A 24,913-nucleotide genomic window follows, 5' to 3' on the forward strand; every position below is an offset into this window, starting at 1 on the left:
TAGACCTCTAGCTATATGAAAAGATAAACAATGCCACGTTTTTAATAATTGTAAATAAAGCAGCTAATATCAGCATGGAGAAAATCATGAATGTACTAATTTGCTTTTTTGATGATGACCTGGCCAAAGTAGTAAATTTTAGTTTTCACAATGATTCATTTTAGGATTATGATATTATTGCAATATGTAAATCCACATTGACTCTTTATTTAATATATGGTTGGAAGAAGTACAAATGTATCCAAAACTTTTTAGTCTTTAAAAATTATGACTTTTATTATTGTGTAATGTCAGAAGGACTTTAACTGTTTTGCCAGTCAAATTAACTTTAATGAGTGCATATTGAAATATTACACTGTTGGTTGGCAAAAAATGCATCTCAAAATTGATGCTTTAAAATATGGAATATTTAAAATTTTCTTCCGGGGGGGGAGGGCATGCCCCCGGACCCCCCTAGAGGGGTAATATCCTTCTCACCTTTTTCACCCCTGACCCGTTTTCATGCCTGTCATATAGGAAAGGGCTGCAGGTCGGAGTCAAACCTCTATATTTACCAACTGAGCTATCCGGGCGTCCTCTCTCTCTTTTAATCAGTCTGTTATTGTTGTTGAAAGCTTATGAAGGAGCTTTCTCAGGCTATTTATTTTAGATAACTTTCATTTACATGTGTTGAAGCTGTATATTTTCAAACTGGTAAAGAAAACCCTGTCTTTGCATTTTATTTTAATCACAATCTGTTTTAATAAAAGAGCTTTGACTTAAAACTGAACATTTAGCCCACTTTGTAAAAAAATACAGAGCTATATATCGTGTATCGCCATTCAGCGTTACGGCGATGCGAGGAAAAATTTGGGTGCACCTAAATTTTGTGCTGGTGCACCTAAATAAAAAAAGTTAGGCACACCAGTGCAACCAAGGCAAAAAGTTAGTGTGGAGCCCTGCTAAGTGAAACTTAACATTGTGGTTTTATGTCCTTTCGAACGCACTGTATTTGATACTGGCAATCATTTTCCCTAGGTCAATTATTATACAATATTTTCAGATTGTCTAATTGTCATTGTGTTAGATTGCTGAAAGTGAGGAGAGAGAGAGCACAGGAGAACTTCCAAGTGAGAGCATAGAGCAAATCGTCTGTCATGGAGTGTTTGTCAGCATGGATTGATTCAAAACTACAAGGGCACTGAGAGAATGCAGAACTCCGCCAAGGCCAATAGTTCAGTCTTTTATGATATGCAAATCTGCAACCACAACCACTATATATGTCTGAATATATTTCCAAAACTATAAAACTTATGTTGTAACCACTATTAAACTTATTGCATTATGCACAATTTGAGGGTGATGCTGTGTAACGCTAACAGTATAAATATAATGTGATAATCAATCACGATCCAAACTTTGCCGCTGAGTGTCTGTCTGTGGCCTCCCGGGTCACAGCTGCAAACATAACGGAGATGGGAAAATACACAGAGCTACCTCCAAAGCTGTAGCACCACCTAGTGGAAAGGTCCCGCCACGCCACTGGTTACTGATGCCTGTGAAAAATCATTTGTGCATGTGCCCCCTGATTCAGATCCGCTCCAAAATGTAATGGGTTCTTTCCTGGCCCCTGCTACACCCTTTCACAAAGTTTCAAGGAAATTGGGCCAGTAGTTTTTCCGTGATCTTGCTGACAGACAAACAACCAGACTGACAAGCTGAGCCCAAAACATAACCTCCTTGGCAAGGGGTAAAAAACAGCACAACCCTAATACACAAGTTAATACAGTGAAAATAGTACCACTCATATCATTTATGTCGTTCAGTTTTTATTAATGGATCATCATCAGTTGCCTCGCCAGGGTCGTCTCAATGGCTTTGATTGGTAGCGGTGATATTAACGCAAATCTCTCTGCCAGGAAAATGCTAAAATATTTTCTTTCCACATACTTAAGCTAATGAACATGAGCCCTGCTCGGGTGTGAAACGAGCAGCATGCTCGTCACCCAAAAACATCCGTCACCCAAATTTTAATACAACCCTGATGAGGTGGAACAGAGCAGAGGCGCAGGGAAAGAGCAGCAGCTTGATGAATAGATGGGAGCTACATGGATCCTATCCGCCCTTGTAATGTCAACAACGTAGTTCCAAACATTCCCCAGCTGGGCGGAGCACATATTTAACTTTTCTTCAGTTCTTACACCATTACAATCTAGATATACAGTATGTATTGGTTTTAGAGTGTCAAATATTTCCCTTTTTCCTTTTGTCATATTCTCAATTTCTCTTTGTTGTGGTCTTTCCCAAAAGAGACAACTGCACAACTGTCTAACAAATCTTACATATGCTTTTTACCTCTTTTTTTCCCCAAGTAATAGTCTTACTCTCTGAAGCCCTTAGTTAAAATGCAGAAAGTGAAACAAATCTTTAGACAATACAGCATAATTGAGAAAGAACAATAACACATTGATGTCGGGTGATGACTCAGAAATGATGTAGGGAGACCTCAGAGATGACGACCAGTCCGAAGAGTACAAATCAAGTGCAGCTTTATTTAAACAGTGAACAAACTTTCATGACACTGGGACAACCATGAGCATACAGACACGTCTGCCCAAGGATGAACCACATGTACATCATAGTGAATACCTTTTAAACTCTTTTTGTGCTTACACAGCATGAGACATCTATTTCAGCACACAAGTTTTACTCTTAAACTACACCTTTTATGGCCGATGCTCCTAATAGATTCCCACATTCCTGGCTCCGATTCCTCTGTGTGAAAGTTGTACCCAAACTCATAATAGATTCTACACATTCTTGTGTGTGAAGGTTGTCCCCAGACTAACCTTCTCGTGTAGTACCCTACATACAAGATATAAAATACATTTGAAACATGTAGGCTGAAATATCCAACCTATCACACATCACCACGGACGGATCATCTGATGGGATATACACTTGTTCTTTAACACCATGCCCTTTCCTCGTTCTCCCTCTGACAGACATTTGTCATCAGTACTGGGCACTAAGTTTGACCATGGAGCGGAGAGCATCATGCCCACACTGCTGAACCTTGTGCCCAACAGTGCCAAAGTCATCGCCACGTCTGGAATGGCCGCCATCCGCCTCATCCTTAGGGTAAGACATCCACAGGGGAGAGTTGATGTGCTTCCTCAGGCCCCCTGCAAATGTTTTCATTCAGGCAAAACAGTCTAAGTCTTCCCTGTGACGATACATTGACAGTGCTGCCATATGTACCACCAGACCGCAAAAGCATCACTATGTGAGAATGAAAAGATAATTTTAACTAGAAATAGTGAAACCTTGCTTTTGGACTTTCTCTTGCAGCGCACACACTACCCACGTCTCATCCCCATCATCACCAGTAACTGCACCTCCAAATCAGTAGCAGTCCGACGGTAAGAGGACCTTAATGCTGCTACTAAATGAAAATAGGGCATCTGTTCATTCCATTACAGCAGGTCAAAAGTAAAAGACAAATCAAATGTTGTTTTCCTTTTTTTTATATCATTTTCAACAAGGAATAGAATTTCATTTATATAGAGCACTGATTCATTTTCCAGTAAACTGTTGGAAAAACACTACAGTATGTAATATGAATATATTTGAACTTTTTACATTCAGTTCTTGATTAGTTTCAAGAAATACGTCTATATTTTTCATTTTCTCCTCAAATTACAGGCAGGTTATGGTTTTCTTTAAATACATTTTGTTGCATTTGCTCTTTTGTAAGTGTTTTTTTATAGTGCTGCTTTTGGTTGTAGAGCCCTTGGTAACTCTTTTCAGACATAGTTTTGTGTCTATGTTAAGTGTCCTATGTCATGGTGTTGCTTTGTCCCGTGTCCAGACGCTGTTATGAGTTCCTAGACCTCATGTTACAAGAGTGGCACACTAATACACTGGAAAGGTAAGTAGTATCTATTGAGTAGAAGTAGTAGTGTGTGTCGAATGGATAAAGTGGTGTAGCGTGTGTGTGTTTGTGTGCGTGTGTGTGTGTGTCTGGGCAGAGCAAAGTTAGAGAGGGTGCATTTAGTGTGTGTTTGTGTAGTGAAGGTAAATGCTTCTTCTTCCTCCTCCTCCTCTCACATGATGGCATTTGAGTTAGCTAACATTTGAGTCACTAAGAGTTGGTTGGATGCACCAATGATGAGGCCCATTAAATTGATGAGTCCTGAGAGAGCTGTCATCATCAAGACCCCCAGCGATAAGGCGGCTTTCCATCACTGTAACCATGACAACCACAGCAGAGTCTTTAAAAAGCGTGCGAAAAACCCTGTGGGTGGCCACATTGCCTTTGGACCACCAGAGGATTGAAACTGGCAGAGACAGAAAAAGAGAAAGAAGAGAGAGCTAGTCCTGGACTTTTCTTTTTTTTTTTCTCATTTGAGGTCTAAGGTTACAGGAGTCGTCCGCCTATACTTCCTCGTTTTATCTTGACCAGATCTTGGGATACCTGCTTGTGTCCTCCTCACCATGTTCCCTTACTACCCCAGGCATGTGGCTGTTCTGACTGAGACCATCAAGAAAGGCATACACGATGCTGACTCTGAGGCCAGATCCATTGCTAGAAAGTAAGTGTCATTTAAGTGCTTTGCACCCCAACTAGGGGTGTCACAGTTCTCCAAATCCACGTTTTAAGGGCTATTCAATTCTCGGTTTAAACTTCTTTTTTTTTCTGCAGTGATGGCAATGCCACAATAAGAGCCAATAAATGGCAGAAGGGTACTTTACAACAACGTTTAGATTTTCTCATAATTAACGAAGTTCAATTGAATGCACCATTAGTTTACCAAAGTGCGCATTTGTGACACCCCTAACCCCAACAGACTTATTCTTGTCCTTATGGTGAACTGTATGTCGTTTTATGGTAAACCAGGTAGTCACCGGTTTTTACCCCAGCAAAGTTTAAAAAGTATCTTCTTCTTATCTTCTGCTTTGTCTTGTCCTCACCTATAGGTGCTATTGGGGTTTCCATGGTCACTACAGCCGGGAGGCAGAGCATCTGTTCCAGGCGCTGGAGTCCACCTATCAGAAGGCCCTCCAGTCTCACCTGAAGAGCTCTGACAGCATCGTGTCTCTTCCCCAGTCGGACCGCTCCTCCTCCTCTTCCCAGGAGAGTCTGAAGTAAGAACCATTTTTCCCTCCTTCTGTCCTCACCCGTTATCATGTTATGTTCCATCCCTATTCCCTTTGTTCCATATTTACTCTCCTGCTTCAGTTGGCCCTGAGATTATACCTCCTTCCATCCCACTCCCTGTTATATGTTCTTCTTTGTTGTATCTCCTACCTTCCACCTTTTTCTACACTATGAATTGAAAATACAAACATTGTACAGAGAATCAATGCAAGTAGTGTGAGGTCGCTTTGTCCAAGCAAACTGGAAGCCAGATGAAAGGCTAGGCTAAAAAATAACTGAAATAAATAAGTTACAGTTTTGCTAAATTTGACATACTTGAGAAAAGACAGAAACCCTCGGAATAAACTGCAATGTTGCATTTGAAGAGATTAACTCAGGAATGAGCCACTATTCACAGGATTTTAGCAAAGCTTAGTTAACAAAGTCCATTGTCTCTCTTTTCTTTTCTTTTTTTGGATATGTTACTGCTGTTGTATTTTTTTATGTTGAATTTGACATACTGGAAATAATTATTTTTTCTGAGATTCCACCTCCTACCATCCCACTTCCTGTTTTTATTGTTCTACCTGCTACCTTCCACCTTTTTCTGTAGTCCCTTAGCTTTTGCATCTATCTGCTTTTACTGATTCGAGGACACCACGAATCAGTAAATCACAGACACCACATGCATCTGTCATATTAAATATGTAAATATTGTAAAAACATTGGTAATTATTATCAGATGTGTTGCAGACAGGTGAGCGCTGTCACACACAGCCTCATGCGCGCGCACACACACACTCTCTCTCTCTCTCTCTCTCTCTCTCTCTTGCCCTCATTTACCCAGTCTATAGATTCCTTATGAAGCGTATTCACTAATTACCTCATAATCAATCCATGAGGTCACACGTGTGTGTGCGTGTGTGCGTGCGTGCATGCATGCGTGTGTGTGAGCTAATTGAGCTTGAAATGCAGTGCTAGTGCTACACATGTATGAGAACATTATTTTTTATTTAAACTCCATACATTTCACTTAAGAAATTCATATGAATTGTTCTTTGATACAATAACTGTCTAGTGTTGTCAGATGGGTTGGAATGTGATGTACAAAAAGTCTAAAATGTGTCTCGTTGTATCTATGTTTTTCAGCCGGCCTTTGTCTGTGAAGAGTGTCATTGGAGGGAGCATAACAAGGAGTAAGCCACTTCCTCAGTCTCTTTCTATCCCTTGGTGTAGGCTTTTCTCCAAAAGTATGTAAATGTATAAAGTTAGGCAATAGTGTGTTAAGAATTGTGTTTGTATACCTTCTATAAACATTATTTGAATGGTTAACATAAAGTTGCAATTGATGCTTGTAAAAATGTGTTAATGGCTTATTTAGTGGTTTATAAAGCATCAAGTAACATTAATTTGGCTTCATTAAGTCTTTTTATTATTGGTGATATATAAATGAGTGATTATTTGTGCACCGATAATAGAATTTTGCCACATTTAACATGCCACACTGCACCGCAGATAAACATGGTGGGAGATGAGAACGATGAAAAGAAGAAAAAAAAACAACAGAGTTGCACACAGAAATACTTAATATTCCATTTGATTATCTTCTTAGTTGGATCAAAACTTGTGCTCTTCAAACAGTCTCAAACTGATCCTTGTTTCTTTTAAGTACTGTATATTACTTTTTTGGTGGCTGGTGTGGGTAGGGAAAGTATGAGGCCTCTATGCCATCCTTACACAAAACACTGTCTTGCTCTCTGATGGAAGTAAAAAGTGAAGAAGTAGATTTATGTGATGGATTAAGCATTTAAAATAAAGAGCCTTTGACTATATACAGTTGAAACCAGATTTTTACATACATTTCAAAAAAACCACTAACATTTATTTCTTTACTGTCATACATTAAATCAGAGTAAACTTTTTTAGATAAATACATATTAACATATTTTTTGCATTTGTTAAATGTCAGAATTGAGCGAGGGAGAATTTTGTATGTATTTTTTTTATCACTTTCATCAAAGTCATAAGTATACATACACTTCCTTAGTATTTGGTAGAATTGCCCCGAAACTGTTTCACTTGGTCCAAACATTTTGGGTATCCTTCCACAAGCTTTCTACAATAGTTTGCTGGAATTTTGGCCCACTCCTCTTGACAGAACTGGTGTAACTGGGTCAGGTTTGTAGGCCTTCTTGCTCGCACTCGCCTTTTCAGTGCCGCCCACAAATGTTCTATGGGATTGAGATCAGGGCTTTGTGATGGCCACTCCAATACCTTGACTTTGTTGTCCTTAAGCCACTTTGTAACTAATTTGGAGCTATGCTTGGGGTCATTGTCCATTTGGAAGACCCATTTGCACCCAAGCTTTAACTTCCTGGCTTATGTCTTCAGATGTTGCTTCAATATATCCACAGCATTTTATTTTCTCATGATGCCATCTATTTTGTGAAGTGCACCAGTCCCTTCTGCAGCAAAGCAGCCCCTCAACATTATACTACCCCCCCATACTTCACAGTTGGGATGGTGTTCTGAGGCTTCAAAGCTTCGCCCTTTTTCCTCCAAATATACCATTTATCATTATGTCCAAACAGTTCAATTTTTGTTTCGTCAGACCACAGCACATGTCTCCAGAAATTAAGATTTATGTCCCCATGTGCAGTTGCAAACTGTAGTCTGTCTTTTTTATGGTGGTTTTGAAGTAATGTCTTTCTTCTCCCAGAGTAACCTTTTAGCTCATGGTGGTACAGGACTCGTTTTACTGTGGATAATGACACTGTCTTACCAGTTTCAGCTAGCATCTTAACAAGGTCTTTTGCTGTTGTCCTGGGATTTATTCCCACATTTCGCACCAAAAAACGTTCCTCTCTGGGACTCAGAATCCGTCTCCTTCCTGAGCGGTATGATGGTTGTACATTCCCATGTTTTTTATTCTTGCGTATTATTGTCTGAACTGATGAACGTGGGACCTTCAGGCATCTGGAAATTGCACCTAAGGATGAGCCAAACTTGTGGAGGTCCACAATTCTTTTCCTGATGTCTTGGTTGATTTCTCTTGATTTTCCCATGATGTCAAAGAAAGAGGCTCTGTGTTTGAGGTGTGCCTTTATATGCATCCACAGTTCTGTCAAGAGGAGTGGGCCAAAATTCCAGCAAACTATTGTAGAAAGCTTGTGGAAGGATACCCAAAACGTTTGGCCCAAGTGAAACAGTTTTGGGGCAATTCTACCAAATACTAAGGAAGTGTATGTAAACTTCTGACTTTGATGAAAGTGATAAAAAAAATACATAAAAATTCTCCCTCGCTCGATTCTGACATTTAACAAATGCAAAAATATGTTGATATGTATTGATCTAAAACAGAAAAAGTTTACTCTGATTTAATGTATGACAGCAAAGAAATAAATGTTTTTGTGGGTTTTCTTGAAGTGTATGTAAATATCTGGTTTCAACTGTACTTCTCATTTATGTCCTGCTGTAGGTAAGCTGGTGAGCACCAGGGTGCCATCGGGTTCTCTACAGCGTTCCCGTAGTGACATCGATGTAAACGCCGCCTCCAACGCCAAGTCCCGTCTGTCCACCGTTCCTGCATCCTCACCGTTCGGCTCTGCAGCCGCCCTTCCCCCAGGCTCCTACGCCTCATTAGGTAATCCATAAATCATCTCCCTCTAACCTTCTCAAAACAGAAAAAACAAGCAGGCATTGACACTGTTGTCATTCAGCAAAAACAGCTTGTGCTGGATTGTAAATACTGCAAGCAGTGCGAGGTTGCTTTGTCCAAGCAAACTGAAAGCAAGATGAAAGGCTACGCTAAAAAAAGCTGTGAATAAGCTACACTTTTGCTAACTTTGACTTACTTAAGAAAAGTCAATACCCTCAGAATGAACACTGCGATATTGCATCTGAAGAGATTTACCCAGCAATGAGCCACTATCTATAAGTATTCTAGCAAAGTGCTTTTTCAGAGGCCCACTCAAGCAGTTATTCTCAAAGTCTCCCATCATCATGAAGCAATAACATTTTCTCCTGTAGTCACTGGCTTTTATGGGCCTGGCTGGGGTTATTAATCACTACTGAGGTTGTCATTAGACTGTTCTGTCAGCAGGAACTGTTTAAATCCTACACTGGCACTTTTGACAAATCGATGTGGTGAGGTTGATTAGCCTCGTAGTGTGATGAAAACCCCAGATACATTTTAAGGATGTTTTCACATAATTTCAAGCCAATGGGAAATGTTGATATTTACTGTAACCCTTTTGGTCACAGAGAAACTTTTCCCCCAATAACTCGATAATGGCCATTACTAATGATGATGAGGGCCCCTGCTCACCCACTCACTCCTGTTCCTGCTTCAATTGCTACTAATGTCTTCCTCTATACCTCTCCTCCCACTCGCTGCTGCTCCGCCTTTCTTTAATGCCCCAAAGATGGCACCCCCGGTAAAAGTGATGGTAAGACTTGGTGTGTGTGTGGGCGGGTGTGGGTGTGGGGCTGTGGCTGTGGCTGTGTTGCTGTGCAACTTGCACAGAAGACGTATGCGTGTCTTTGTCAGCTGTCACGGGCCACACATTTACATCCTTTGTCTCTTCATCTGTGCCCTCTTTTCCTCTCTTTCTCCCCCACAAGTGGTCGCCAGTTATGTGGAACTGCATGGACTGTCTGCATGGTTTACCTCCTCTTCCTGTAACCCTAACAACTGTATCCATCAACTCTGTTACCTACACAGCAATCAAGTCCAATGTTGCTGGTTCATAATGTAGGGTTTTGTTTAAGTTTATAAAGAAGGTTGTTTTCTTCTTCCTTTTATGGTTTCTTTTTTACTCACAGAAATTGAGGTGCCATTGTAACGGCCGGTCCATGAACTAAATGGCTGCCAAATTCGACATCCTACCCAAGGTTTTAACTGTCCTTTGCTACGTGGAGTATATCACAGGGTTGCCATATCTGATCAAAGTATTGGACTGTTTGGCTCTAAGGTTTCATTTTACAGATCAGTTTTTTTGTCAGTCACACACAAATCAAATCAGCTCAAGTCAATTTTTAGGATCCGAACAAAAAATGTTTGTCCACTACTTTTTCAGGCGTACTTTGGCACAATGTAGTAAATCAGCTGTGTAATTGTTGTTATGACATTCACATCTTTCCAGGCACTATTCTAGGCATATTGTGTAACAGGTTACAATAGATGCTATAGCTGAGATGGCTTTTGCCATTACAAAAATCCCCCAATGGACTCTGGTTACATCTCATTTTCACACCATTGGTTTGCATTTGGTTTGAAGTTGACAAATGTTTTTTACACTTCCAATACAAAATGTTTTCTACTCACAGTAAGAAGTCAAGATGTTTTTCAAGCATATCATTTAGGCTGCAGCTGCAAATAATATTCAATGTTTATCTGTCTTTCTCCAGACCTGGGTCACAAAGTTTGCCAATACTTCTTATGGTTTGGTTAGAACACTTAAAACTTTATGCTTCAAAGTCACTTAAGTGGTTCTTTGGCTCATGTCTTAGCTAGCACTAGCATAACTGCTTACAGGGCAAACCCCAGCAATCTCAATTTCAGGTTGCAGGTTAAAACAAACGCTGAGAATCATTTGCAAACTAACAGACCCAGGTTTTACTTGTTTCCCTCCTGTGTGTTTTCAGGGAGGCTCTATCCCCTCATCCAGGTCTTCTTCATTCTGTCTCCCCAGACTTTTTTCCTCTCCAGCATCTCTGTCCAGGGTTAGGGTGAACACAGTTACATAATAAATGGATTAAACTCCCTCTGCCTCTCTTCCCTCCCCGCTCTTGCTCCCTCCCTTGTCGTCCAGGTCGTGTTCGAACCAGGAGACAAAGCTCGGGCAGCGTGGGCGGAGCCAGTCCCTCAGTGGTGGACAGTAGGGGGCGCAGCCGAGCCAAAGTTGTCTCTCAGTCCCAGCGTATGTATATATACACCCCACACAGGCTCTCACTTGGTAAAGTCACATTGAAATCACAGAATGTCTTCAATTACACTATACACATTCTAACCCTTCAGAATTACACAGCTATGTGTGTGCGTGCTGCACACCAATCTGTCCCTCTATTTCGGTACGATCTTTGTCTGCATTTGGCTTTGAGATCATACAAGATGTTTTGCTGTTTCTTGTATATGTATGTGTGATGTTTCCCATGTGCTACAGCACCCTGAAAACACTTCCAGTCACTCACAAATCTTTTGTATTTGTGCAAGGGTGCCCACATGCATGCAAAGGATGTGTGTGTGTATGTTGGAATCTGTATGTTCTTAAGATCTGTCAGTTATCAGTACACAGCTAACATGTTCACAGCCGTCCAGAGTGCATGTTGGGTACATTTAATGAACATAACCCCTTCTGTCTCATTTTGACCGTTCTCCGCCCTGTCCTGCCTATTGCTTCCATCACCCAGGATCCAGATCAGCCAATCCCATCAATGGTAAGGCCTCAGCTTCATCCAATCACAAGCCAGACGCCTCGTCCCTGAGCACTGTCCCCCTAGCACACAGAGTTTTGCATGCTGTCTCATTCTTTTGTTTCCCCACATGCAGTACAGTAGCAGCATGCTCCACTCATCACATTCACGTTTTTCTGATTACTTTCCCCCCACAGTTTGAGAAGCTGTTTGGAGTTGGAGATGTTTGCCGTCGGCGTCAGCCATTTTGTTGTCTTTGTAGTCTTTGTTTTCACTGTTGAAATCTTATATGTTCCCAATATGTTCCCACTGGTGCCACAGTAAATGTCTCCCCACAGCACAGTTAGTTAGAAAAAGGGTCCACCCCTCCTCACCCTGTGTGTGTGTGTGTGTGTGTGTGTGTGTGTGTGTGTGTGTGTGTGTGTGTGTGTGTGTGTGTGTGTGTGTGTGTGTGTGTGTGTGTGTGTGTGTGTGTATTTGTTCATTCAGAATCAAATTTCCTGTGAAGTTCTGTTTCCCTCCAACATCTGTGTTGTATATAAAAATAGTATTCCTTCACCTTTGAATATAACTAAATCCATGACATAGGCTACACTGAGATGATATAATGTAGAAGAATTCTTTATAATATGTTACTTTGCCTTTAATGTTACTGCACTGTCTACACGGCATTGGGTCTGTTGACACAGGTCTTGTGTTTTGAGATTTGACCAAGCGTGTTACTAAAGGTTGTGCCACTCCCTTACCCTTATCCCAACCAGTGTCTCAGCCACACTGAATACTGTCTAACCATGTTTTTGTGTTTATTTGTCTTCTCTCTTGCAACAGCCGGCAGCCGCTCCAGCTCCCCAGGCAAGCTGCTTGGCCACAGCAGCTACGGCCGGATCCCTCGATCCACTGTGTCGGCCTCCACCACGCCAGCAGACAAGCGCAGCAGGATCCCCCGCAGTCAGGGCTGCAGCCGCGAGACCAGCCCCAGCCGACTGGGCCTCGGTAAGGCCAGGACTCCGGCTCACACTAGTCTTTCTTTAGTAACAAGCTACTGTAGCTCTGCAGGACTATTGTCTATGTGGTAGAAGTCTGGAAGAGTGAATTACTGTGACTTGCATTTGTACGTTTTTTTTTTCATTTTTAACCATACTTCCTAAACAAACAAACAGCGCGATTTGTGGTTCTGCGGAGGCTCCACGCAGAGCTTTCGCCGTAGCTTACATAAGTGGCCTGAAGTTTACACTTGTGCGTTGGTGTGTGCACGTCAGGCTACGGCGTAGCATAAATTAGTTTTAAATTATTTGACACCCCAAATGAAGAATTCTAATTGTGTAATCAGTGCATTTAATTATTACATTGATTCCATCATACATGAGTGTGTGGTGAAGGAAAAACAAGAAACTGATATGCGACATATTACAGTATTGCATTAGCATTGTGACTTGAAGACTTGGCAACAAGTTCACCACTGACCATTCACATGCTCCACATTATTGACCACACAGGTGTGCTCATCTTCACCATACAGCAAGTGAACACACATACTGATAATGTGACATACATTGACACAGGATCTAGTCACAAACAAGTGAAATTGGACTTCCATATCTTCACCTCCTGATAAAGAGATACAGTCATGTTTCCATTGTGTCCTTTGAAATACAGCAGCTCACGTTCCCTGTACTCCGACAATAAACACTGCACATGAAAGCACAGAGTGCTATTGTCCATCACAAAGCATTGTTGGCTTTGCACAGACAGCGCAGTTGACAAAGATGACAGTGTCTGTTCTGCTAGTTCTCTGGCGCCGACCTGGTAGCTCACCTGGTTGTACACCCATGTACTAAGGTTCAGTCCTTACCACAGTGGGTGCACCCTTTGCTGCATGTTATGCCCCTTTCTTTCCCCCTTTCCTGTCTTCAGCTGTCCTGTCCATTAATGCCCAAAAAGTAACCAATAATAATAATAATCTGCTACTTTTCTTTTTATCATAATTAAACTGTGCACACTTCAGGCACAGCTTTTGTCTTCTCGAATCCGACCTGCGGCCCTTTGCTGTGTGTCATCCCCCATCTCTCTCCCCTTTCGTGTCTATCCACTGTCACTGTAATAAAGGGAAAAACCCCCAAAAAATCAAAAAAAAAAAAAAAGATCTGTTCTGATGTATGATTACTTGACAGGGATTGGTGATTATGGTTGCTATAGTGGTTGACATACCGTAAAAACATCTGAGCCCAATGGGGAAAAAAAACCTCCAGACACAGGGTATTCCTATTGAAAATTATTTGTTGTTTGGTAGTCGTCATCATTAGGGCTAAATAGATAAATGACTATCCAGCTCTGCAGTTCCCAGCTATGGATAGATGCCAAGCAGAGTCAGACATCCTTTTCCTCATTTGTCAGGGTGGAATGATGTCTGCTTTAATGGACTGGTTACTTTTTGTATCTTTTTGAAGTGTCATTAAAAAAATGTAAATTAGAGGAAATGTAAAAGGTTTCTGATTTATTATTACATATCCTTTATTTAGTTTTTTTCTGTAGTTAAAAAAAAAAAGTTTAATGTTTCCAGGTCTGTTTTAATAAGAGGAGGATACTGTGCATGTTCATCCTCTGTTAATACTGTTCAAATCACAATTTAATGTGTTTCTTTCTTAATAGCTTAAGTTACAAACCCTATAACCCTTTTGTCATGTATCTTATCATTGTCACAGAAGCTTGAGTTGCTCTCTGGAGTGTCCAGACTATCTAACCTTTACTAGCAGTATGCTGTTTGACCAGCTCACTCACCCAGCATTCAGCCACTGCTTCTGTCTCTGTGACTCTTTTAATTTCTTCTTCATCGTCTTATCTCTCTAGTCCATTTTTGTCTCACTTTGTATTTTGGCTCCAGTAGTGATCGGTCTTTCAGTCATATCCAAATGTGATGGTCATGACATTTACTGAGCACATTCTTGCCCCCCAAAGAATTTAACATTTTCATTTTGGACAATTCATGATCCTGACTGTTTCATTGTCCCTCAGTCCAAAATGTCAAATTGATGCACACCATGTCTCATCCTCACCTATTGGACAAATTGCCATGAATTTCGCTGACCTCATTCATGTGTTCAAAGCAATAAAGTATTTTGATTTTAATGACCCATAGCCTTTATTTAATGCTAACCTCAGCATCACCACAAGCAAGGTTCTAAGAATAGCAGTCACCAGTTCATGTTGGGTGCCTCCTGGAGGAACAGTACAGTCTACAGGGCTTTATACTTTCTTCTCTCATAATCTCGACCCTCTTCTTTTCCTCATTTCTGACTCTCATCCCAATGTTCCCACATTAATGCACACTGACACTCCAACCTAACTTGTTGTCCTGACAGCCAGACTGTGTGGTAAAGCTCTTCTTCCTGCTGCTCTTCCCTACTGCACGCTAGCCCGGAGCCGCATTCCCCGTCCCAGCATGAGTCAGGGTTGCAGTCGCGACACCAGTCGCGAGAGCAGCCGCGACACCAGCCCTGCTCGGGGCTTCACTCCTCTGGGTGAGTACCGCTGAGCTAACCGCTGTCCGGACTAGCCCCCTTCCAGTGAGTGAGCCAACCGGAGAATCTTTACCAGATGCTTACTAGAGCTATCAGTCTTCCTCTATAATACCATTATTTATTTTTTTATATTCAAATAATATTTGAATATTTAATGCTCATATGCAGCCTGTTATTAATATGTACTACACTACTCAGGCTTATGCATTGTGAATGCCACTATAAGCATGGGGTTGTTGTTACACGTCCACTAGAGGGACTTCCAACATCAGCCTGGCCTTGAAGGGGATCTACGTCATGGCGCATTGCATTTCTGCCACCCTGCTCTCTGTTTACATTATTTTCAACCATGCACACAGCGACAAACACAAATCAACAGAGAACTCTGTAAGGAAACATTATCTAACAAGTGTATTGAACCGGCTCTGTTGTAAAGGCTAACGTTGCTCGGTTAGCACAATGACATCATGTTAGAAAGCACAGCCGAAACGATGTTAACGGTATTGATAACTAGCCAAACGATGCTGTCACTACTATTGTAGTGATAAAAAAGTGATTAAAAGCAACCTGTTTCTTGCAGATTGTCACGTTACTGAGAATATAGCTATAAGAAGGTAATATATGAAGTGGAAGCTAACTCTGACAACTGTAGAGCAGCTTACATTAACTTTAACTGTCTCCATGAAGCTCCCAGCTAAGCTCCTATAACTCGCGACGCAGTTAGGAAACAGAACGAGCTTACTATTGATAACATAAGCATTTTGGCTCGGTGGATGTCAATTGTAAAGTCATGTTAAAACTATTTCCCGTCCTTCCGTCACTCCCCCTGTACTAACGTTACTCGGTACGTAACGTTAGCTCACAATGCCTTGTGTTTCTCACTCCCGTAACTTATTGTTCATCAGACATGAGAAGACGGAGATTAGCTAATGTTTGCCAACCTATTTATGAAAAAAAATCACATAGTATAGTATATAGTAATAGTAATTTCAGTATTCGAATAGTATTGAAAAGTATTCAACTTTCAGAATTCGCTCCAACAGCCCTAATGCTAACACGAACCTCCCTCCTGTTGTTGGTGTTTTTTGTCGTGTCATTCTACCTCTGCCTGCCTGTCTCTGCGCATGCACTAATTGTATCTTTCTGGGTTTAGGGAAGATTACTGTTCGGTTTCCAGTGTCTCTGCTGAAACCTGTTTTTTTTTTTTTTAAAGATGGTATAAATGACAAAGCACCCTCTTCAAATGTACCTTCTTTACTTTAGACACTCATGAATCTGTGTACAAATGTTTAAGTATACATGCTATCAATAAAGATTGGGGAAGTCAGAGAGGAAGATGTAGATGCAACAGAAACAGCAAGCAATAATTGCAGTCAGTATTCATAGGTGAATGCACAGCACAGTAGCTGCTACTGTAGTTATTGTGCTGTTACAACCTGGGAAGTGATGTCATACCTCTGAAGCCATTGCTGGTATCATCATGAATCTATAAGTAGTGGAGCAGTAGTGGAGAAGTATGTCAATCCTCAGCATGTCAGTGCTGTTACAATAGCATATGTTAACTGTTTTTTGTTGTTTGTCAGTCTAAGAGATGGAGTTGATGTTGTAATATTTTTTAACTTCAAATATAATTGAGATTGCTTCTATAGATTCTGTATTTCATTCTGAACAGTGACATACTGTGTTGCCTACTCTTTATTTTTGGATTTCTTATTTGTCAAGCATGTAATGCATGTACAGGTCATGAATAATGGGCCACCCCCTACTATACTGTACTGTGTATCCAAATGTAATTCATTGAGACCCTCTACACACTGCAGAGCTAACTCAAATCTCTGTGAAGGCCAAGTCAAGCCAAATCATAATCGGTTTTAATTGATAAAAAACAATCCTGCATGAGCAAGCAGTGATCTTGATTGTAAAATAAGCAGGTTCTTACTAATCCCCTTTAAGTTTAAAGTCATATATCAGAAACCACCCTAATTTCTGCAAGTCAAAAGTTGATATAAATATCAAGCCAGTGTCCACTTTCATTCATTTTCAGTCTTAATTCATTTATTTCCAAAATGAAAACTAAACACATGACACCATCAGGCCAGTGGTACTTACTGTCAGTGCATCAGTGTGAGTCGGACACCCCGAGAGTTTGGTGTTGAACCTGTAGTGTAGTCACTAACCCCCCGGGTCCCCATGTCGCCCACCTCTCCTGTCCCCTGCAGCCTCCCGACGTCACTCCCGTTCAACCAGCGCTCTCTCCTCAGCAGACCCCCACAGCCAGTCAGGTGACCTGCATGCCCAGACCTCCGACCCCCCCATCCCCCCAGCCCAGTCCCTCTCGGTCCCACCCGCCAAATCCCCCATCTTAGAGGCGATACTGAGCCAGCATGTTTCTGTGGTTGTGTCAAATGATGTTTCTGCAGGCAGCACTCATCATTCCATTCCTTTGTGTTCCCTCCCGAGTATTTTCGAGCATTTACTCAGTGTTTTGGTTCTAGAATGCAAAGGTTATTTTTGTTTAGCATGGCAATGGACCCATTATGTTTTCATCTGCTTGTCCCTTAATTACCACTGCATGTTTTTTTGATTTTAGTTGGACTTCTGTGGAATTGGGATCCACAGCCTTATATGTGCTGGCTCAGCCTCTGTTGTTTTAAAAAAATTTTTTACATACATAAGCTCATATTTGTTGTTTTTCCTCTTTGTTGCATCGTTGGTGCTCTGTCTTTCATCTCTCAGGAAAACAGCATAGCTGCAATTTATGCCTGTCTTTTTGCCTCAGGACTCGCTTCATCCTCCATTAGTGTTTTTCATTTAACTTTCGGTGGTTAGAGACTTGAGAATATTCCCCTTTTCATTTACAGTATATTGCTTTATATTCAAATGTGTCCAAAAGAAAGTAAGCAAAGCACTCGCTGCTTTTGTCCATTCAGGTAAGTTACAGTGGCCACCTTTACTTTATTACTAAGCTTCACTCACTATCTCCCTTTGCCTTTTTCTTTTCCCGTTTCCTGTCAAGACCGATATGGTTTGATTCACCAAGCAAGGATCTCAGCATCAGTTAATGCCATGAGGGTCCTTGACACTGGCACAGAGGTGGAGGCAGCCGTTGCTGATGCTCTGGTAAGCTGCTGTGGGTTTTCTTTTTCCTTCAGCAAAGACGAATGTCAAGGTGTTTATTATTGAGAGGGGAATGTTGTTAAAGCAAACACTACGGAAGGTTTTCATGCAAATATTTTGCACGGAATTATATTTTATTTACTGATGTGTGTTTTTAAGAGCTGCACTGAGGCAAATTCCTATCAATTGTGTTGACATAGCAACAAAGTATTGCATTTAACCCTCATGCCCTCCTTAAAAAAACTTACTCTCGACACCTTCGAGGCAAAAATGTCCACGCACACTGCTTATTGATTATTAAATCATCATATATCAATATTTTTTTCTGCTTTTTTTTCATAAATCACTTAAACAACTTCTAACCTAATCAAAACTACCAAACATTCAATCATTTTCAGGATTTTAACCCTTTAAATGCCAGTTTATGTATTTGAAGTGTTTCATTTTTTATTACAAAAAACACAAAAAATGATTTTTTTTCCAGATAATGAATAATATCTAGATGGGGCTTTGGTGGTGATTAGAGGCTTGTGTCAAAGATAAGCAACAAAATTAATTTGATTGCATTAGTATTTTTTACATAGTTCCACATACTCCCTTTGGACACCTTCGAGGCAAAAATGTACATGTCCAAAAAACTGATATTAAATCATCATATATCAATATTTTTTTCTGCTTTTTTTTCATAAATCTCTTAAACAATTGTAAATTGCTCAAAACTACCAAAAATTTAATAATTTTCTGGATTTTAACCCTTTAAATGCCAGTTTTAAATCTTTGAAGTAACAATTATTTATGAAAAACCCAACAAAACATTAATTATTTTCCATAAAATAAATCATAGGGGAATGGGGCTTTGGTGGGGATTAGAGGCTTGGATATGTCAAAGATAAGCAACAAAACTGATTTGATTGCATTAGTATTTTTTATGTAGTTCCAGATACTCCCCTTTGGACACCTTCGAGGCAAAAATGGCCCCATTGACTTCCATTATAACCACATGTTTTGATCTCTCTGCCTTTACAGTATAAAAACATGCATTCTGTAATATCAGCATTTCATTTGGAAGAAAACTAGTCATATTTGACATTTTTACAGTATTTCACCAGATTCAACCATTTTGCCCTTGTAAGCCGATGCATGAAATTATAGTTATATTATGGAGCTCTGTGTGTGTGTGTGTGTCCGCGCACGCGCGTGCGTGCGTGCGTGTGTATGTGTGTGTGTGTGTGTGTGTGTGTGTGTGTGTGTGTGTGTGTGTGTGTGTGTGTGTGTGCATGCATGCGTGTCTGTGTGTGAGAGAGAGTTTGTGTAAATCTGGGTGAAAAAAGGGCTTCTTTTGAAGGATGCATTTCATGTGTCTTTGAAGACGTGCTTGAATAAAAACATTGTCTCCTGCATTTGTTGTAAACAAAAACAACTATTAGTGTGTTTATGCACCTGGCTCTAGAGAAGGAGAAAGACCTGGAGCAAAGAGAAGGAGCCTTTATCTTCCAGCCAACTGCAGGACTCATCTGAAGATGACACAAGTTTCTGGAGTCTGACAAAATGGTCACTGATGACTTTCAATCAGGATTTAGAAAGAATCATAGCACAGAGACGGCACTGGTGAAAATTACTAACGACCTTTTAACTGCTGCAGACAAAGGTCTTGTCTCCATTCTTGTTTTACTAGATCTTAGTGCTGCATTTGACACAATTGACCATTCAATCCTGTTACAGAGATTGGAACACTTGGTTGGCATTAAAGGAATTGCTCTGAGTTGGTTTAGGTCCTATTTCTCTGATCGATCTTAATTTGTGAATGTTAATGATAAATCCTCCAAGTACGCTAAAGTTAGCCATGGGGTTCCTCAAGGCTCAGTGCTTGGACCAATTCTATTCTCCTTATATATGCTTCCTCTAGGCAATATTATTAGAAAACACTCAATTAACTTTCACTGTTATGCGGATGACACCCAATTATACTTGTCAATCAAACCAGACGAAACCAGTCAGCTAGCTAAATTTCAAGCATGTATTAAGGATATAAAATCCTGGATGACCGATAATTTTCTGATGTTAAACCCTAACAAAACTGAAGTTATTGTGCTGGGCCCTAAACACCTCCGAACTTCATTATCTAGAGATATAGCTACTCTGGATGGTGTTGCCCTGGCCTCCAGCACCACTGTTAGAAATTTAGGAGTTATCTTTGATCAGGATATATCCTTTAATGCCAATCTAAAACAAACCTCAAGAACAGCCTTTTTTCATCTTCGTAACATTGCCAAAATTAGGAATATCCTGTCTCAAAACGACGCTGAAAAACTAGTCCATGCATTTGTTACTTCCAGGCTGGACTATTGTAATTCCTTACTGTCAGGTTGCTCAAATAAGTCTCTTAAGACTCTCCAGCTGATCCAGAATGCTGCAGCGCATGTTCTCACAAGAACTAAGAAAAGAGATCATATTTCTCCTGTATTAGCTTCTCTGCATTGGCTTCCTGTTGAATCCAGGATTGAGTTTAAAGTCCTTCTCTTGACCTACAAAGCTCTAAATGGTCTAGCACCATCATATCTAGAAGAGCTCCTAATACCCTATTGTCCTACTAGAGCACTACGCTCCCAGAATGCAGAGTTACTGGTGGTACCTAGAGTCTCTAAAAGTAGAATGGGAGCTAGAGCCTTCAGTTATCAGGCTCCTCTCCTATGGAACCAGCTCCCGATCTGGGTTCGGGGGGCAGAAACTGTCACCTCATTCAAGAATGAACTTAAAACTCTCCTATTTGATAAAGCTTATAGTTAGGGAGTGAGGAGTTGCAGTGTTCACCTAACTGGCCCAACTGCTTCTCTTCATAATTGTTAGATTAATAATACATAACAAAGTAGAGGGAGGCAGGCCAGCCAAGCCAGATCCGGCAGGGGGAGAGTTCTAAGCCCGAAAAAGCTACCTCTCCTTATGACCTGTCTCTCTTAGTTACCTGTTATAGTTACGCTGTTATAGTTCTAGACTGCCGGGGGACTTCCTTCCTTTGACACACTGAGCTGCTCTCTCCTCTCCCTTTCTATTACTGTTACTATTACTATTACTATTTGTGTGCAGCCCGTCCCAGAAATGCTTGTTACTACAAGGGCAAAATGGTTGAATCTGGTGAAATACTGTAAAAATGTCAAATATGACTAGTTTTCTTCCAAATGAAATGCTGACATTACAGAATGCATGGTTTTATACTGTAAAGGCAGAGAGATCAAAACATGTGGTTATAATGGAAGTCAATGGGGCCATTTTTGCCTCGAAGGTGTCCAGAGGGAGTATCTGGAACTACATAAAAAATACTAATGCAATCAAATCAGTTTTGTTGCTTATCTTTGACATATCCAAGCCTCTAATCACCACCAAAGCCCCATCTACATATTATTCATTATATGGGAAAAAAAACATTTTTTGTGTTTTTTTTTATAAATAATTACATACTTCAAATACATAAACTGGCATTTAAAGGGTTAAAATCCTGAAAATGATTGAATGTTTGGTGGTTTTGATTAGGTAAGAAGTTGTTTAGGTGATTCATGAAAAAAAAGCAGAAAAAAATATTGATATATGATGATTTAATAACAGTTTTTGTGTGCGTGGACATTTTTGCCTCGAAGGTGTCCAGAGGGTACAAAATGAATCATTTAAGTATAAAAGACATGTAAGAGTAAAAAACACTTGATTTAAAAAATTTGACTGGAAAGAAGGATTCCTACAAAATTTCATGCCATAAGAAGTAACACAGCAAAAATGATCACGAAATGAAAAAAAAAACTTGAGAAAAATGTACAAAAAAGACCGAAGAGGGCATGAGGGTTAAACAGTTGACTGAATCACAATGGGCTATCAGGATATCTGCAGATCTGGAAAAGACTTTACAAGCATTGAATGTAGTTTAAAAAGTCTTAAATTAAATTGCCAAAAGTCTTAAATATTTCCTGCGGGCTGTCAGAACGCTACACACCTGCAAACTAAAAGTGGGATTGTTTTGACCGCGAAAGAGACTGTTAAATCCTTTTTTGTAGAGGTTCAATCAGCACCACCAGACCTGTAGCAAACACTGTCACTACTGCTAGCTACAGTAGCCAGGAAGCTCATCATCTCATGTTGGGCAAGTGTTGATTTTAGTAAATACCTTAATTAATTAAAAAAAAATATTTTTCAATTGGTTTATCCATCCATCCAATATCTGCTACCTCTTTGGGTCCAGGTTACATTAATTGATTAATCATGATTAAATATGTATATTACTAGGAACTATTGTTATATACAGCTGGGAAGTACTGACACAAATTTGATAAATGTCAATAAATTAATGTACTTTATAAGTAATTGAGGCCTTTTTGTTCTGATTAGGTCATTCTGACCATGAAAAAGGTATCACATTGCATTCTATAGGGTATTTTATAGGGCTTAAAAACACTGCAGAATCCCTATGAGAACACATACCTGGAGATGACTTTGTACACTGGTTATGAGGGTTTTGCCATTATGAGCGTGTAAAGCTTGCTTTAAAATAGCCTTGCAAAGCCGGACCTAGTGGAACATACGTTTCCAGAATTCTGTTCTGACACATATACAGTACAGGCCAAAAGTTTGGACACACCTTCTCATTCAAATGCGTTTCCTTTTATTTTCATGACTATTTACATTGTAGATTCTCACTGAAGGCATCAAAACTATGAATGAACCCATATGGAATTATGTACTTAACAAAAAAGTGTGAAATAACTGAAAACATGTCTTATATTTTAGATTCCTCAAAGTAGCCACCCTTTGCTTTTTTATTAATAAGGGAAACAATTCCACTAATTAACCCTGACAAAGCACACCTGTGAAGGTAAAACCATTTCAGGTGACTACCTCATGAAGCTCATTGACACCAAGGGTTTGCAGAGTTATCAAAAAAAGCAAAGGGTGGCTACTTTGAAGAATCTAAAATATAAGACATGTTTTCAGTGATTTCACACTTTTTTGTTAAGTACATTATTCCATATGTGTTCATTCATAGTTTTGATGCCTTCAGTGAGAATCTACAATGTAAATAGTCATGAAAATAAAGAAACACATTGAATGAGAAGGTGTGTCCAAACTTTTGGCCTGTACTGTATGTCAGCTGATGTTTTCCTGACTTTAAGATTAGAAAAGAAAGTTATGCTCATGCAGTAGATTAATTCAATTCAATCTTATTTATAGTATCAAATCATAACAGGAGTTATCTCGAGACATTTTACAGATGGAGTAGGTCTAGACCACACTCTATAATTTAAAAAGCCCCAACAATTACAGTAATTCCCTCAAGAGCAAGCAGTGCGACAGTGGCGAGGAAAAACTCCCTCTTGGGAAGAAACCTGGGACAGACCCAGGCTCTTGGTAGGCGGTGTCTAATAATATTCAACCATTACAGTGGTTGAATATTATCAAGATGTCAACGAGTTCCTTCATTCCGACCTTTATTATATATAGTGTATCTCAATCATTCATACGCGTCAGTTGAAATGTGAAATGTCTAGTTTTGTCCTCTTTTGGATATTCAGAAGGACTTGTTCTTTGTTCCCTCTTTAAACCTTGCCTCTCTCATCTCTACCTCTTGGTTGTTTGTTACCATTTCAGCTATTAGGAGACTCCAGGAATAAGGTAGTTGGTCATTTTACATACTGTTCGTATATCCATGCCCATCACACACTAATCAAGTTCAGAGAACGATAATGCAGCTTGACTTATGATATGGTACTCCTCCACCCCTCCCCCTTTTTTTTTCTTTTCTGATTGAATTTTACCTTGAATGTTTATGTCCATCGCATCCCATTGTTTATCGACAGTATGGCACCCAGCAAAGTTTTTTTTCTTTCTCTTTCATATTGTGGTTTATTGTGTTGGACCTCGTTGTTTTGGTACATTATGATTTTTTTCCCATGAGATTAAATATGCTCTGTCTGTTCATTCATTTGTAGTCAAGACCCTTTTCTTTCTTTTGGCACTGCTTGACTGGCTTTTGATGTTCATTTAAAACAAACAAAAAAATGTTAGTTTCATTTTCAAATGAGGAGTTTGATACCACAACTGTGTACCGATCAAATTTACATTTAAACCTAAAAGTACCATCCACAGAACAAAACATGAAATGTACAGAAAACTGCATGGCTCTCTGATGCACCTGGTGTATCAAAGATTTTTACCCCGTGGCTGAGTTAATTTGCCTAAGCACTTTTCTTGCAGAGCCTGGTTAGCATTTGGGTATCATAATGCGTGATTCCTTCACGTTGTTCTTTGCCCCACAGAGGAAGCCGTTGAGGCGGAGGTACGAATCCCCGGGGATGTACTCTGATGACGATGCCAACAGTGACGCGTCCAGTGCCTGCTCGGAGCGCTCGTATGGCTCCAGGAACGGCGGCATCCCCCACTACCTGCGGCAGACGGAGGATGTGGCCGAGGTCCTGAACCACTGCGCCAGCTCCAACTGGTCAGAGAGGAAGGAGGGCCTGCTGGGCCTGCAGAATCTCCTCAAGAGCCAAAGAATACTGAGGTGGGATTGGGCCTGTAACAATAATTGTCTAATCAAATTTCTTTTTTACATAATCACCGTTTCTTTGTTCAACGGCAATTAATAACTAAGGTCCTAAGGTGTATAACTGTTCATGATAATTGTCAGTTTTATGTTCATTTAAGAATTAAATTCAATGTTTTATGATGATAGAGGGGTGTGGTTTACTTCATAGGCTGTGTGTTT

The 24,913-nt window shown here is 40.2% G+C and overlaps 1 protein-coding gene across 39 annotated transcripts in view; it reads left to right on the forward strand.

Moving 5' to 3' along the window:
• Positions 1–24,913, forward strand: part of clasp1a (cytoplasmic linker associated protein 1a) — a 123,357-nt gene that overhangs the window by 79,194 nt on the left and 19,250 nt on the right. For 10 of the 39 annotated variants that reach the window (XM_039819034.1, XM_039819035.1, XM_039819041.1 and 7 more), the window contains 16 exons: positions 2,985–3,120; positions 3,331–3,401; positions 3,851–3,910; positions 4,497–4,574; positions 4,960–5,127; positions 6,269–6,315; positions 8,598–8,762; positions 9,544–9,567; positions 10,933–11,040; positions 11,531–11,557; positions 12,362–12,526; positions 14,893–15,051; positions 17,271–17,333; positions 18,068–18,171; positions 23,797–23,820; positions 24,465–24,709. In XM_039819034.1, coding sequence (XP_039674968.1) covers positions 2,985–3,120; positions 3,331–3,401; positions 3,851–3,910; positions 4,497–4,574; positions 4,960–5,127; positions 6,269–6,315; positions 8,598–8,762; positions 9,544–9,567; positions 10,933–11,040; positions 11,531–11,557; positions 12,362–12,526; positions 14,893–15,051; positions 17,271–17,333; positions 18,068–18,171; positions 23,797–23,820; positions 24,465–24,709 — 1,644 coding nt within the window. The remainder of the gene's footprint in view (positions 1–2,984; positions 3,121–3,330; positions 3,402–3,850; positions 3,911–4,496; positions 4,575–4,959; positions 5,128–6,268; positions 6,316–8,597; positions 8,763–9,543; positions 9,568–10,932; positions 11,041–11,530; positions 11,558–12,361; positions 12,527–14,892; positions 15,052–17,270; positions 17,334–18,067; positions 18,172–23,796; positions 23,821–24,464; positions 24,710–24,913) is intronic. The other 29 variants (XM_039819054.1, XM_039819065.1, XM_039819071.1 and 26 more) reach the window with 19 other exon arrangements.

The sequence above is a fragment of the Perca fluviatilis genome, chromosome 12 (genome assembly GCF_010015445.1).
Source record: "Perca fluviatilis chromosome 12, GENO_Pfluv_1.0, whole genome shotgun sequence".
Taxonomy (NCBI): Eukaryota; Metazoa; Chordata; class Actinopteri; order Perciformes; family Percidae; genus Perca; species Perca fluviatilis.